Here is a 15,731-nt window from a genome sequence, read left to right on the forward strand (position 1 = left end):
CCAATGTGTTTAATTTAAATTCAAAATGGAAAATGGTGGAGGTTTACTATTGATTAACATTTACAATGGAAACTTTCACCCAGCTCAGGTAAGGAAATTCCATTAGGAATGTCAGCTTATCTTTTTACATGATTTTCTTTTTCTTCGTACATTTAAAGTGGGGCAACTTCTTCATGCAGAGAGTGGTTGGTTTATGGAATGAACTGCCAGAGGAACTGGTGGATGTAGGTGCAGTTACAACATTTAAAAGACATTTGGATAAGTACATGACGAGGAACAGTTTGGAGGGATATGGGCTAAACACAGGCAAGTGGGACTAATTAGATTTGGGAACATGATCAAAGTGGACTAGTTGGACTGAAGGGTCTGTGTCCATGCTCTGTGACTCTGGTTACTATTTCAATATTGGAACATTTTTTATTTTTCTTTGTATTTGCGTCATAGGGATTGTGTTCAAATCCCTCACACCCAACGGTGGAACCAAACCTTTTGGGAATATAGTTGAAAACTATAGTTCAAAATCGTTTTGGAACAATTGAATAGTTTTGCTAATTTTGGAACCATTGGACAGTTAATAGGGCAGCTGATGGCCTAGTGGTATTATTGCCTGGACTATTCACCGAGAAACTCAGTTAATGATCTGGAGACTGGGGTTCAAATCCCACCATGCCATAAAAAATATCTGTATGCCTGATGCTGACATTTCAGATTGGGACCTTTCTTCGGACAGGGTCCTGACCCGAAACATCAGCTTTCCTGCTCCTCTGATGCTGCCTGACCTGCTGTGTTCCTCCAGCTCCACACTGTGCTATCTCTGACTCCAGCATTGGCAGTTCTTACAATCTCTCTATTCAGGGAAGAGAATGCCTCAAGCGTTGTTAGACTGCTTACAAGAATTTGCATTAGGCCTAATATCTGCATATGGTGTAGATAAAAGACATTTTTTTGACTTTAACCAATGTGTATGCATGCATTCTACTCCCTGTAGAAGTGCAAATGGTGACGCTATTTTCCAGTTCATTCAGAATTGCTGTGGGAACATGCACTTTTTACATCCATGATGATGTTTGGAGCTATGAATTTACAACAGGAAATATATTGCAACTGTGCTGGGGAATGCATTGTAACTGCTGTGTTTTAGTATGACCTTGTAAATGTAAGCAATGATTAGTATATATAATTAATTACAAATGTGTGAAATCCCTGACGATCAAGCAGAGAGGAAGTGCGTCGAGGGGTATATAAGCATTCAGTTGGCTTCTGCCAATTAAGTGGCACATAAGTAGATACTGGGAGCTCATTGAGGGTGATATCTATTAGATATTTTCTAATCAACCTGTTGAGCGATGTTATTACACCTCTGGATGAGATGGAACTCAAACTCAGGACTGTTCATTAAAAGGTTTTTAAAAATAAATTAAGCTTTTTAAAAATGATCTGATGTCTGATAGACCTGTGAAACTCTCCATTGAAGTTGGTTCTTAATGGCCCAATTCAACTTGGACGTAAAATTCGTGTTAAAATAAATGCTAATACTTGTCCATGGTAATAGCCACCTAGCCTGTCTTGTGATTTGACATTCTTTCCTACAGTAAATTATTGCTCAGAAGCTCTTCTGACAGCTGGTGTTCTTCCAAATTTTCCACAACTCTCCCTTGAATTGAATTTTGCTTTGCCAACATTCTAAAGAGCAGAGGCTGTTTGAAACAAACCGTGCTTCCTTGTTTTAATACTCGTTACTTTCAACCATCAGCCTCCGATCTATTTCCTCTGGCACCACGCATTACACTGATTGACGATTTTTGATCGATGTGCCTAATAACTTCAAAGACATGCTGTTAGGCTCTTGAAGCACCTGGTCACTGGTTTGGATAGACTACATAGTTACCTCTGGGGATGAGTTAAAGTTCAATTGAAGCTCCAATCGATGTGGCAAAGAAAATAAGAGATAACAAGGTGTAGAGCTGGATGAACACAGCAGGCCAGGCACCATCAGAGGAGCAGGAAGACTGACGTTTCAGGCCAAGATCCTCCTTCTTCATTTTCTGAAGAAGGGTCCAGGCCCGAAACGTCAACCTTCCTGCTCCTCTGATGCTGCTTGGCCTGCTGTGTTCATCCAGCTCTGCACCTTGTTATCTCAGATTCTTCAGCATCTGCAGTTCCTGCTATCTCTGGCAAAGAAAATAGCTCCTTTCAAGGAGATCATGACTTTCAAACTAAACCCAATGCCACTGAATTCAAACTGGCCATTTTCTTCAAGTTCCACTGTTCAATTATATGTTGTTATTTTTGTTAGCCATCAGTTGGGATAACATCTACAAATTCACCAGTTCTGTTCAAAATTGCACTTCAACAATTTCTGTGTTTGGCGGTTAGAACCATTGTAGGTTGTCTTACTAATCCACGGAAAGCTGCTCTTACTACCAACTGCAAAACAAATGCCTATGATTAGCGAGGGCACAAATCATTTCTATGGTAACAGGAAATAGGGCATCCATGAGATCAGATATTGCACAAAAGCCAGCAGGTTTGACAGCAAATTCTTTGCACAACAAAATCTTTAAATGATAGTAATTTACAATTTAATCCTTTGGGAAATGGCAGTTTTTTTTAAGTACAATCAACACCCATCTTAAATGGATTTTAGAATTGCGCTTTTCTTCTAAATCAGGTATACTCACCAACATTCGGTTGAGGACAATCACAAGCAGTGACTTGCTTGAGAGCCACAGTCATACAAGCCCACCACAAGGTAACTCCATTTCTAACAATTGTATCTGGTCTATATTTACGTACTTAAAAGTAAATAGTTTACCATCCAATTTCCTGTTGTGTCACTGAGGTTCTCCAACTCATATTTTGAATTATTGTCTTATGGTAAAGGATAAGAATTTTTGTGTCATTTATTTGAAAACTGTGATAATCTTGTACAATATAAACTGTTCATTATGACAAGCATAATGGGAAGTGCAGTGACAGTCAACTTGGAAAATTGACTCACACCTGCCCTTACACAGTAAGAGCAAGGAGAGAAGTTATCCTTGATGATGTATCATTAAAGCCTACTCAATCTTGATATCATTAAGAAAATAGAATTTAGAGAAAGTGAGAAATATCATAAATTGAAGAATGCCAAGGTGAGAAGATTCACAAAAAGAATCAAAATATATTGATGAAGTTTTGTCTAATTTTGTTGATCTGTGATTGCATATTTAGCTAGAGTTTTAAGAATTTATGCTCCTAACATGTATTTTGTATTGGGGATTCATTGAATGATAAACTCAAAGTACAACTATGGCCTACTGGTATAATCACTTGACCATTAATCCAAAATACCAGTTCTGGGGTGCCGGCTTCAAATCCTGCCATGGCTGATGGTGGAATTTAAGTTCAACAAAAATCTGGAATTAAGAATTGAAAGCTGACCATGAACTGATTGCCAGGAAAAACCTATCTGGTTCAATAATGTCCTTTAAGGAAGGAAATCAGCTGTTCTAATCTGGTTTGGCTTACGTATGACTTCTGACCTACAGCAATGTTTTTGACTCTTAATTGTTTTCTGGGTAATTATGGGTGGTCAGTAAATATTGGCCTAGTTAGTGATGTCCATGTCCAGTAAATTAATTTAAAAAGTTAATACCCAAGAATTATCAATGTACTTTTTCTGGCAGGTTTGGGATGATGAGTTCAAGGTTCTGTAGCATGTCAAAAAGTGCCATACATAGCTGAGCCACGATAACATTGCATTTGGTCCTCTTGAAAATTGGCTTGTAAGAAGAATGGCATAAACCCCCACATCCTTTTCGATCTAATAACTCAATGGCCTAGAATTTTCCCCGTCTTCTTGACCTGACACAACCTGTCCATCACCTCTCCCACCTATCTGTCCCATTCGTGGCACTGACCAATCCCCACCACTCCCTATCTGCATTCACTTAACACCTACCCACCTGCCTTCCACAGCCCCACCCCTCCTCTCTCTATTTATTTCCCAGCTCCCTTCCCCTTCCCCATTTCTGAAGAAGGGTCCCAACCGGAAACGTCAACTTTCCTGCTCCTCTGATGCTGCCTGGCCTGCTGTGTTCCTCCAGCTCCACCTGGTGTTGTCTCTAGAATTTTCACCAGTTTGTTTTGGTACTTTTTGTCAATGTAATTCAGAAAATAAAATTGGAGCCAACATGAAAGACAGTGTTAATTTTAAGCACGATTCAGGTTTCTACGTTCATTTTAAAAAATTGTGCTTATAGCCGGTTCCACCTGCAAAAGTGACCATACCCCCTGGCCCCCATACTGAATTAATCATCATAGTGAACTACATGTTTTTAATTTGGTAAGAAACTTGATGTACAGCAAAGTAAATGACTAGTTATATTGTTTGATGCAATTTTCAGTTATTTAAAGTCATGCTACTCACAGGGAATGGACACTTTGATTAAAAATGCTTTTTATGTCAATTCCATTTTCGGTTACATTGATAAAACTGTTTCATTTTCAATTCAGATATTTCAAGGAATACTTCAAGTAATTAAAAAAAGCTTCAAAAAAATTATCACCTAAAACTGTTCTGATTCATGGAAGATTTTGTGTTAGGTGACATAAAGTATAATAGAACAAAAATTCAACTAAAAAATGAAGCGCTTCTTAAAACAAGTGTGAATTTGAACACAGTTTGCACTTAAATCTAAAACAGGGCTATGTCTCTGATTCAACATTGGGTAGGCTAGTTGCACTTGCCTGATAACCATTGATGATGTGAACAATTACACGGTATTATGATCCTAACTTTCCTGACGTTAAGACTGGATAAATCAGGTCCAAAACTGAAGTTTGGATTGATAGATCATATTTTGTTTCTTTTCATTTTAACAAGGTGGATTTGAACTGAAAAACAAGTGTATCTTGCTATAGATTTTGTTTTATCTATAAAAAAAGTTCATTACACAAAGAAATGAAAATTAAAATGGAATAAACCAAGCTCTTGAGTTATAAACCCCACAAATTTTAAAGCCAAAATACAACAAATCGCATTAATCCCAAACAGTAGATTTTTTGGTACTCACACCAGGTAGAATTCCCTTGTCTTTCACAGTTATAGGGCTTAATTTAACTGTGGCTTCAATTCCCTGTCATGAGAACCTGATAGCTCATACTTTTGCAGCTTCAAATAATTTTTTTAAGATTATAACCAAACATTTCTGGTGTGGAACTTCTAAATTAAACTGCTTATTCAGGGGCAATCTATTCTTAACAGTTCTAAACGATCTCCCTTTCTCAGAAACAACCGTTTGTTGCATCCATCTTCAGGAAGGGCTTCTGCAGAACAGCCAAACTGAAACCCAAAAGCTATTTTTTCCCAATTATTGGTGTTTCCCTCAATCAAAAGAAAAAAAAAACAAAACAACCGCTGAACTTGTAAACTGAAAGCCTAATGCACAATTCTTTGCTTTGCTTACTGGTAAATTGTCCCAATGAAAACAAACTCCAATACACGCCAGGAACTCCCTCTCCTATTTGGTCTTTTACTTAAAATCACCATAGCTGCAGAAATATTTACAAGCTAATCATTAAACCACTTCAGACACACAGACCAAAACAACAAGTCAAATCCAAAATCTAAGATAGATGATATTAAAATAAATATAAATCACACCTTGCGTCACAAAGATCATTGTCTTAACTTCATTAATATGGTCATTAGTTGCAGTATGTTGTAATCGTAGGTTAAGAAGTCCTGAAAGGCTATGAACTACTATATCTGTTTCAGTTGAAAGCAGTGGATTTGTGCTGGGAGTTATTTCTTTTTAGCTGATGAACTGCACTGCTCAACTGGAGAGTGCACAGAATTGTTGTGACTGCAGCATTTCCAAACTTAATGAATCATCAGGAGCCTCAGTGTGACAGTAGAAAACTAAGCAATGACATTTTGCAGAAGCAGCTGGAAATCATGGTCTATGGAGGAAGCAATGCCTTAGGAGGGAAAAGAGTTGAGGTTCAGCCATCGTAGTTTCAGCAGCTGGGGTGGAATTTGAAATGCGGGATGTCAAAGAGTAGGAATCTCTGAAACATTCGGAGCACCACACACTAGTGAGTGGAAGAATAGTGAGATAACGAGCTCATATGTGACCAGACAGAAAGGGTGCGTCGTATTCTTGAAGCACTGGAACTACTCCTGGGGCAAGAGGGAACTGCTCCACAGAGGATAGACATTTAAGGGGAAGGGGGGAATGTTACAGAGATGGTAGATGGTGGAAATTCTTTTAGGAGGGAAGAGAAGAAGTGTGGTTTAACACATGACCCACCATTCACGGTCCCACTACTGGGAGCTATACCATTCTAATGAACCAAGAATAATATCAGCCATGGTTCTAATTCACCAAATGGCAATCACAGATCAGACCGTGGTCACTTCACCCAATGGCATGTGAAAGTCAGGGTTTTCCTTAGCCATTTAACTGCTGCAACCCATCAACCACCTCAGAGGAAGAGGATGAAATAACTCCATTTAGGCCAGTATCCTCTCACCGAGTCACCCTTTATTTACACATGAACAGTCCTTGACTTTAGTATAGCCTCATTCACTGTCAGCTTTCAGAGTGCAGTATCTTTGATAGTCTCTTTTTTATCTGTTAGCCAGGGCTCCCTGATTGGACCAGGTTCACAGCCTCAATCAGGGAACTCATATTCTGTAAAGTCCACTTGGCAGAACTCATTACAGTTACTACAGAGGAAGAACGGGGGGAGGCAGGAGTAAGGTAACATGAACCTTTTGCAAAGGGGCACAGCAAGAGAGCAGGCTCTGAGGTTCTTCTTCAATTGAATCAAACATCCCCACATCATCTTTGACCGGTCATGCTCATTGTCACATCTGTTTCAGATGCTCCATCACAGGGCTCTATCACATCCTGCAAGATCAGTTTGTAAGAACACCAACAAAAACCTTCAGAAAATATTTTAATACAATTGCAGATGACGTTATGGAAACAGCAAACTATTCACTGTTGTGCATTTCCTTGGTGTCTGTCTTGTGGGTGCACTTCCATGAGCTGATATTCTTTGGTCATGCTACTGCTGAGAGCCTGGAGGTCCCTTTGGGGACTAAGATTGGTATCCACCATAAGAATCTGAGCCTGCAATTCAGGCCAAGTCCGCTGTGCTGCCGTGGAAGTTGAGATATCGGATGCCAAATGCGACATGAGGGATTTGTTCACTGGTGCTGTAATGGAGCTAGCCATCACTTCCATTGTGGAAAGGAGGGGCTCTGAGATCTGCATGACACCCTGTGTCATGTTGAAGTCAGACTGTTCTGTATTCCTTGACATTGATAGGAGCCTGCCAATGTAATTAGCATTTCGGTTTGGATCATCATCAGTGATCTTCTATGGGTCTGCCATTAAAATCCTCTACCTGAGACCCCAGAATGGAATTCGTCAGTTACCTTGCCCTCCAAGAAGCTGGCACATCAGCCACCTTTTCCTCCTAGCCTGGCTGAAACCCAGTCATGCCCAAAGACTCACCTTGTGCTTATCCCAACACTATACAAGCCTCTTGCAAGCGAGTCTCTGAGCGACACTATACAAGTCTCTTGCAAACGAGTCTCTGAGCGACACTATACAAGCCTCTTGCAAGTGAGTCTCTGAGCGAATGGCTTAAGTGTTGATGCCTCCTCATTATTGTGGATATCATTATTCATTTGTGAGATGTAGGCATCCCTGACTAGTCAGATTTGTTGTCCTAGGGAAGGTGGTGGTGAACTGCCATTGTAGGTTGACCCAGAATGCCATTAGGGAGGAAATTCCAGGATTTTGGCCCAGCGACATTGAAGGAATGGTGATGTATTTCCAAGTCAGGATCGTGAGGGGCTTGGAGAGGAACTTGTAGGTAGTGGTGTTCCCATATATCTGCTGTCCTCGTCCTTGAACATAGAAGTGGTTGGGGGTTTGGAAGGTGCTGTCTGAGGTAATTTGTTCTTGTTCTGTCAATGCTGCTGACAAAGTTGCATCTAACACAATGGCACATTTAAAAACAGAATAATATCATTTCATTAGCAAGTTGATCACCAAATGTGGAAAAATATTTAAACCCCTATTATAGAACTAAGTAATGTAGAACTCTTTCAGAATTAATTTAATTGTACCTGAATTTTTGGCATTTTGTTATTAGTTGTTCTAATGTATAGTATTGACAGCCTCTTGTGAAGTAGCATGGCTTATAACATGGCTTTATCAACGGTCAAAATAACTAACGTAATAATTATGATAAAAAATAAGAGGGCGCCTTTGTGCCTATGTTTTACTTGGTCTTGATTACTTTGCTTACAGTTCTGCCTTTTCTCTGTTGCAAGCTTCTCATTATTTCAAGTACAAGCAGCAGTTCATTTTTCCTGGTAGGTAATCTTCAGTTGACCGATGTTTCTTTCCATCATGCAGTACACAAGTATACATATTTTGGTGGATACAATGCAACTAGTCATAATTCTTATTTTTTAAGGCATATTTTTCCCTTTAATTATTGACATTTGGAATGCTTTAATGAAATAAATTATGTGTCTGTCATAACTGCAAGATCCTTTGATAAATATTTGACTAGAACACATGAATAAATTCATAGTTTCTATTTGATTTCTCCAAGATTAAGGTAGCTCCTTTTAACAAGCTTGTTTTGAGATTCTTCAGAGAGTTGGTATTCTTTATTTGATGTTAAATTTATGATTGCTCCCTTTTAATTGTCAGCTGATAACTTCTCCCTTCTTCAACTTAATATCTTCTTCCTAGATGTCACACCTGAGGTACAAAGCCGAACTCCACAAGTTATTCTCCATCCTGTCAACTCAGATCCCATGTAAGAGATTTTGGTACTGACTAGTTTGAATGAACTTTGCAATATTAAGATTTTACATAGTCTGCAGAAATACTGAATGTAGAATGGTGTGGTGCTATCTTGCTTTGCTGATATATTGCAATTCAGTATGAGAGAAGGTATACTCATGTAGATAATTTCTAATACAATGGGTTTTCAGTCACTTTGACACCATAGCCAAGGATTCTAGTGAAAGCCTGTGCTTTCAAATGCGGTATGGATTTGGAAAGAGGTTTGTTTTTTATTTTCACTTTCCTATAGAACCTATCGGTACTGGGCTGAGAGCAAAGTACCTCAGAACTGCTTGTTTAGCAGAAAGCGATAAACATCTCAGTACCTGACCTGACCTATGTCAGACTGACTTTATGAAGCCTACTTCACAATGGTTCCTATATGAGTACACACTGACCTATTGATTTAACAGAAATGGCATCAGTGATGTCTTACTATCCACAATTAATGAGTGCAAGGACAACAGTAAAGTTTAAGTTTTGAACAAACTAGTTTTCATCGTGTTTTCATCCTTTCTTTTATTTGCTTACATATCATCAGTTAAACATACATATTCTACTTGGGCTTTCTAACGTTGGTTAGTACAGTCAGAAAAATTAAACATGACTTTTGAAATGCCTTAAAAAGATAAAGAATGTGGATTTCTGCTCAGTGGCACTGCTGGTAATGGTGCTTTGGAAACTGGAGGTCCTGCAGTTGAGGTGCACTGTACCTTCACTTGTTATCACTGTTGGCCCCATAGGCTGTGAGGATGTCCTGTGTGCATGCTGGACTCTTCCGAGTTTGTGCTGTTATAGCATCATATAGCCCTACCATCTGACTGGATGCTCTATTTACTAACTTGGAAGTTCTGCCTACATATTCACTTAACGCCGATCAAAGTAAATGATTTCAGCTGCTGGAGGGTGTTGGAACTAATATTGTATAAGGGACCAGATACTCAATTTTCACATTTAACTTACACTGTTACAATGTCTCTTTAAGTACTGTGAAGTGTTCTTGAAAAGCTGTTGAGAGCTCCTGGATTTTGCAAGGCGTGTTGCAGCATCCTCTGAGGAAAGACAGATGATCTGGTGACTTGTGTGCACAGTGGTTAGGCTGAGGTTGAGATATTAGCCAATGCAGTGCCTCTGGGTCAGCAGCAGGACTGAAGGTGAAGTAGAGGATGCCGAGAACACAAGCCCTGAATGATGCCTGCTGGAGCTGGACTCCTCTGTGTTCCTGAACAGTGGCCAGAGGCTTTTTGACAGGCACTAACTTGGTGTGTACGCTCATCAGCATTCCGCTAGATGCTGCTCCTATGTGAGCTTCATCTCCGCTCCCCCTAGTAGAGTGCATCTGCAATCTCACCCTGCAATAAACTGACACATGGATAGTCCTTGTGCTACGGCCTGTTTGCGATCCAGTCGAACCCTCTGATTCATCATGAGCAATCCCAAGTTTATTCTTGCCTCACGGGTACAACACTGTCAGTATCAGAGCTGGTGACTGCCATAGTCAGACAGGGGGATGGAGCCACCTCCTCCTCTTTGCACTTTGGCCAAGCAGGTGACAGTTCCTGGGTATCTGGAAAACAAAATGGATAAGTGTCAGAGATAGTAGGAACTGCGGATGCTGGACAATCTGAGATAACAAGGTGTTCATCCAGCTCAACACCTTGTTATCTGGGTAAGTGTCAGGTTGGTGAAAGGAAAGTGGTGTGGAAAGGAAAGAGGTCCATAGTTAAACCATCAGCTACTCGCTCGTGGCACCATAGTGCAGTGTGAGACTGATTTGAGAGTTGAAATAAAGATACAAGGCATATCACAGTCTGCAATGCTGTCAATTGAGAGGACAGAATGTCAGTAGTAGTGTAGAACTGTGTTTGGCTGATATGCCAGCCACAGTTGGATGGCATACATGGTATGTAAAATCATTGGGAACCGGGTGAGTCTGACAGCATGTGAATCAGTGTGAGGGCCTGGTGAATCTAAATGTTAGGTATGTGTCCTGAATGTCAGGGACTGGTAATGATTGAATGATGCGGTGTACTGGTCAGCGTGAGAAGTTGGTGTTTTGGTGCATGGAGGATGTCAATTCAGGATGTATTCACTGCCCTGTACCGTGCATGTGCGGTCCTTTGATCTCTCTAGCTCTGCTGTCATTTCCTTGGGGCTTATCTCATACAAACTTTCTTAGCCACTAAAATAACAGCAAAATACACCAGGGAGTGGGAATCTGAAACAAGCACAGAAAGTGCTGGAAAAACTCAGTATCGGTGGAGAGAGAAATGGGACTAACATTATGAATCCAGTATGACTGCTGAAGAAAACCCGAGGGGGCAGGATGTGGTAAACAACAGGAGGGCTTTTGCCCTTGTTTGACATGATGGCACAAGACTTCATGAGGTGTAAAGTCAAAGTTGAGGACTCCCAGGGCTTCTCCCTCCCAACTGTACATCTGTCAGGGGTTCACCTGTACATCCTCCAATCTGGTTTACCTGCACTCCGTATACTATAATCAACACCACCTCCCGGTTGCTACCCATTTTAACTTCCCCACCCATACCCTGGGTGACATGTCCACCCTGAACCTATTCCAGTGTCACAATGACACCACCCGCAAACCGGAGGAATAACACCTCATATTCCGCCTCGGGAGCCTACAGCCTGATGGCCTAAACACAGAATTCACCAGTTTCAAAATCTGCCCACCCCCAGTTACACCCCATGTCCAAACCTCCCTCTCATCCCTGCCTGTTTGACCTGACACCACTTGCCCATCTTCTTCCCCACCTAACTGCCCCACTCTTCCCACTGACCAATCCCCACTATTCCTACAGATATCCACCTATTGCCATCCCACCTACCTTCCCCCGACCCTACCCCTCTTCCCTCTATTTAATTTCCCAGCTCCCCCTCCCCCCCTTCCTCCAGTCCTAATGGAGGGTCTGGGCCCGAAATGTCGACTCACCTGCTCCTCTGATGCTGCCTGAGCTGTTGTGTTCCTCCAGCTCTGCGCTGTTTTGACTCTGACTCCAGCATCTGCAGTTCATACCATCTTCCTCTGCTATGCTGCCATCTCTGCTGGGTGCATGCCTGGGTTGAGGATGATCATACATTGCTGTAGGAAACTAACGGACATGGGTATAGGGTTGTAAAAAGGTGGGAGGAAGCTAAAACCAGATCTTTTGAATTGCTTGCGTACATGCTGTAGATTCTGTCTAATTATAAACTATTGAGACACATTCATGAGTCTTGAGTGCTTCACCGTGTGCACAGGAATTTCTAATGATGTTCTTCTTTGAAAAATCATCCAAATAAAAACCAATAATTCCCTAGATATCGAAAAACTTCCATAATAAAGCAGATGTGACCTATGATTCACTCAAGCATTTATTCATTATTGTGTATTGTGGCCTTAAAGGGATACAGTTAAAAATATTTTGCAAATTGATTTACAAGGATGATATCAGCATTGAGAAAATATAACTATAAGAGAAGATGGAACTGGCTAAAATGTAGACTGAGAGGTGACCTTAGTGAGTTCTGTAACGTGATTTGATGAGGTAAACTTAAGTAAGATAATTATACTTTGGAAGAATCCCAAAGGGTCATAAATATAATGCAATAATTAATTAGTAGAAGTCCATTATAAGGTGTAACTGCACTATAGCTGTGAGAATCTGAGAGTTGGATATGGGCACAAGATGGCTGCTGGTGCACGTTAGCAACAAAATGGCTTCCAGCCTGGGAACTGTAAATTCTGCTAGAGCTGCTCTTTTAGCCTGGGAACCTTGAGTTCTGCTCGAGCTGCATAAATAACGCAGTAGTGATAAGATAATACAGTACTAACCGTTCTAGCTGACCTTCGGTTGCATATGTTATGGCGCTGTATGGCGAGACAAAAAGTAACCTAAGCATTGTGACATCAGTTGTTTACCAGTTAATACCATTGGATTAAGTAACTGTCAATGAAGCAATATCATGTATTGATTGGTAATTGTTTGAATACACTATGCAATCATGCCATGTACCCTGCTTTAAGAAAAGTATACAAATGTCTTTGTATTAAGTTGTGTGTGCAGCTCCTCCGAGGAATACGGAAGTGTTCAACTTCTGTGATTCTGGATGATCTGTACCCGGCCGATTGAAGAAATAAAGAGTAAAGTCTAAAACTGACAGACCAATTGTGAGTGCTCATTGACCGATTGCAGAATCAAGAGATCCTGCCGGGGGTCGAGATTTTCAGCTGGACCACCTTAAGATGTAAGGGACAAATTCAAAAGGCTGAATTGCCTACTCCTGATCCTAGTTCTTCTGTTCTTGAGAAAATCCTGCTTCTGTTTGTGACCAGTAAAAATGAAGATGGGAGCCATGAGATGGAATTCACAACATAATGAAGCATGTTATAATCTACTGTATATCCAATAAGGAATTAACGGGAAACTTGTCTAATTAATTAATTCTCTAATATCTCAATTAGAGTGGAACACCTGCAATGATCTGTTGGACCATATGACCCATTTCTGGAAAATTCTGTTCTAACCTCAAGGACAATTTAGGAAAAAATGATAAATGCTGTACTTCCCAATAGCACACATCTTTGCATATTACTTGGGAAATGTACAGACTTTCCCTGGCTCAGTTGATTATTTCTACACCCTGAGTAATCGTCCTGTATTTTCCCTCCAATCTCTGATTGTGTTATGACTAATAAATTGAAATGCTCAATGGAAATGGAGGGAAAGCATTTATTTTTGTACCCTCAATTCTTCTCCAGGGTAGCTGGAAGCAGTATCCATAAATATATTCTTTCATTACAGAGAACTCCAGGGTTATTCTGGAAGTTTGGCAATCTTGTTGAGTGAAATGTCAATAGGTCACAGAAATTCTCAAGGCAGGAGACAGACAAAAAGCATAGTCAACCATGAGACTGACCTGTCTCAAGCAAATTCTGAGTCACAGAACTGTTGTCATTTCATGCCTGCTGATGACCTGAATTGTAAGTTACTGTCACTGGTTATGAAAGCTGAGTTAGATAGTTATTTTGCCAGTACTCATGAGAAATCAATACCAGCAATGGGTCATGCTTGTAAGTGGGACAACCAAACAAGCATCAGCGCTGTATGGTACCCAAAGAGGCAAGGACTGGTTATCATAGTCCAAACAATTTTGACACATTTAACAACTGCGGTTCACCCTTTCTTGAGAGCCCTAGCACTCTTGACAGAATTTGCATTATATGTGACTTTCCCCTTAGTGATTTTGACAAGGAATGGGCTGTGGAAGGTCAAAGAGATAGATAAGTTAAGTCTATTATATGTTTATTGTTATGATTCATTCGATCCAGCAAGTTCTTATTTATTATAATCAATGACTTGAAATTGTATGAAGCATGCCTGTATTGTAAAGTTCTTGCAGGAGTAATAATTTCTAAACAGTACCCCTGCTCAATCAATGTCCAGTGTTGAAAATAAAACACACTGTTTGTTTGAATTTTTTTTGTTTGTATGAATTATATTTACTATTGGCTACTGTAAAACATAATGATCTGTTTTTATTACAGAAGTGAAGGAACTCCCTCACTTAGAGTGGAAGTGAATGAACCCTCTTCAGAGGTAGGTTGAAAATGATAAAACTTTACTTACTGATGTCCTGAAGCTAATGACTTTATCACTTAAACATAAGCAGCCACACAACTGAAGGATAAATCAATTTATAAGAGATTTAATTTAAGAGTAAGTGCTGATAGACTTAATAAATTTAGGAAGCTAAGCCTATTTTTGCTGATCAGCAGTTAAGTAACTCCAGCATCAAGTGATTTATTTTAATTCTTGTGATTGAAAGAAACAAATGTGGATTCTAGGCTGGATTGTTTAAATGTTGATGGAATGGAAATTAAATTTTGTTCTTATATAAATATACTGCGGCTGTATTACATTAAATTAAAATTTCTCTGCTAACCTGCTTCCTCAGTGATTGAATTAATAAATGAATGAAGCATGAAACCAACCCATACATGTTAAGAAGGGTCTCAGTTCTAGACCTTGGTTTACATTATGTTTGCTTCTTAATTCATCTCAACTATGATGGATCATCAGAGAACTACAATTAGCCTTAGTGGGGAAGGAATTTAAGTTTTGGGGGCGAGCACAAATTAGCTGGTATGGAATGTCCTCCTGTTAAATCCCCTACCTGATATTTGTTCATCCAATCAAACAGTCATAGGTGCTGTGCCCAAAGGCAGATCCTTTGTTCGTAGGCTGCTGGTGCACTATGCTGAACCATTTTCTTAATGCTACCTTATACACAGTCCCATTTAAAATTATGTAGTCTCATAATTTTGTAGTACCAATAAGCGTTTCTTTGACAGTTCAAATCTCTGTGTAAGGTACTGTATATTGAACCATTGTAACTTCTGTACTTGAAACCAACAACTTGACCAAGGTCTATAATGATAGATTAGGAAAAGGAATGACTGCTTAATTTGGCCTTTTGCAAAAATAAGCCTGAATGTCAAATGACAGATTGTTCTGATGAAGTCTGTGATTGAATTACAGAATTCAAAACTATGTCATGAGTTCTTATTCTGTTTATTGGAAAAGAAAATGAACAATCCTCTGAGTCTTAGAGAATCATGCACTAGGGATAGATTCCGGATGAGATTACCAACAGGTTTGGCTATAAGACCATAAGACATAGGATTGGAAGTAAGGCCATTCGGCCCATCAAGTCTACTCCGCCATTTAAACATGGCTGATGGGCATTTCAACTCCACTTACCCACAGTCTCCCAAAGCCCTTAATTTCTTGGGAGATCAAGAATTTATCAATCTCTGCCTTGAAGATATTTAACATCCCGGCCTCCACTGTGCTCTGTGGC

The 15,731-nt window shown here is 39.9% G+C and overlaps 1 protein-coding gene across 1 annotated transcript in view; it reads left to right on the forward strand.

Annotated features, from left to right (window-relative positions):
- ksr2 (kinase suppressor of ras 2) overlaps window positions 1-15,731 on the forward strand; it is a 304,655-nt gene that overhangs the window by 205,658 nt on the left and 83,266 nt on the right. Inside the window, exons 11-14 of the mRNA XM_048555715.2 lie at window positions 2,672-2,752; window positions 8,342-8,383; window positions 8,772-8,838; window positions 14,416-14,467. Coding sequence (XP_048411672.1) covers window positions 2,672-2,752; window positions 8,342-8,383; window positions 8,772-8,838; window positions 14,416-14,467 — 242 coding nt within the window. The remainder of the gene's footprint in view (window positions 1-2,671; window positions 2,753-8,341; window positions 8,384-8,771; window positions 8,839-14,415; window positions 14,468-15,731) is intronic.

Source organism: Stegostoma tigrinum, chromosome 26, assembly GCF_030684315.1.
Source record: "Stegostoma tigrinum isolate sSteTig4 chromosome 26, sSteTig4.hap1, whole genome shotgun sequence".
NCBI classification, from domain to species: domain Eukaryota; kingdom Metazoa; phylum Chordata; class Chondrichthyes; order Orectolobiformes; family Stegostomatidae; genus Stegostoma; species Stegostoma tigrinum.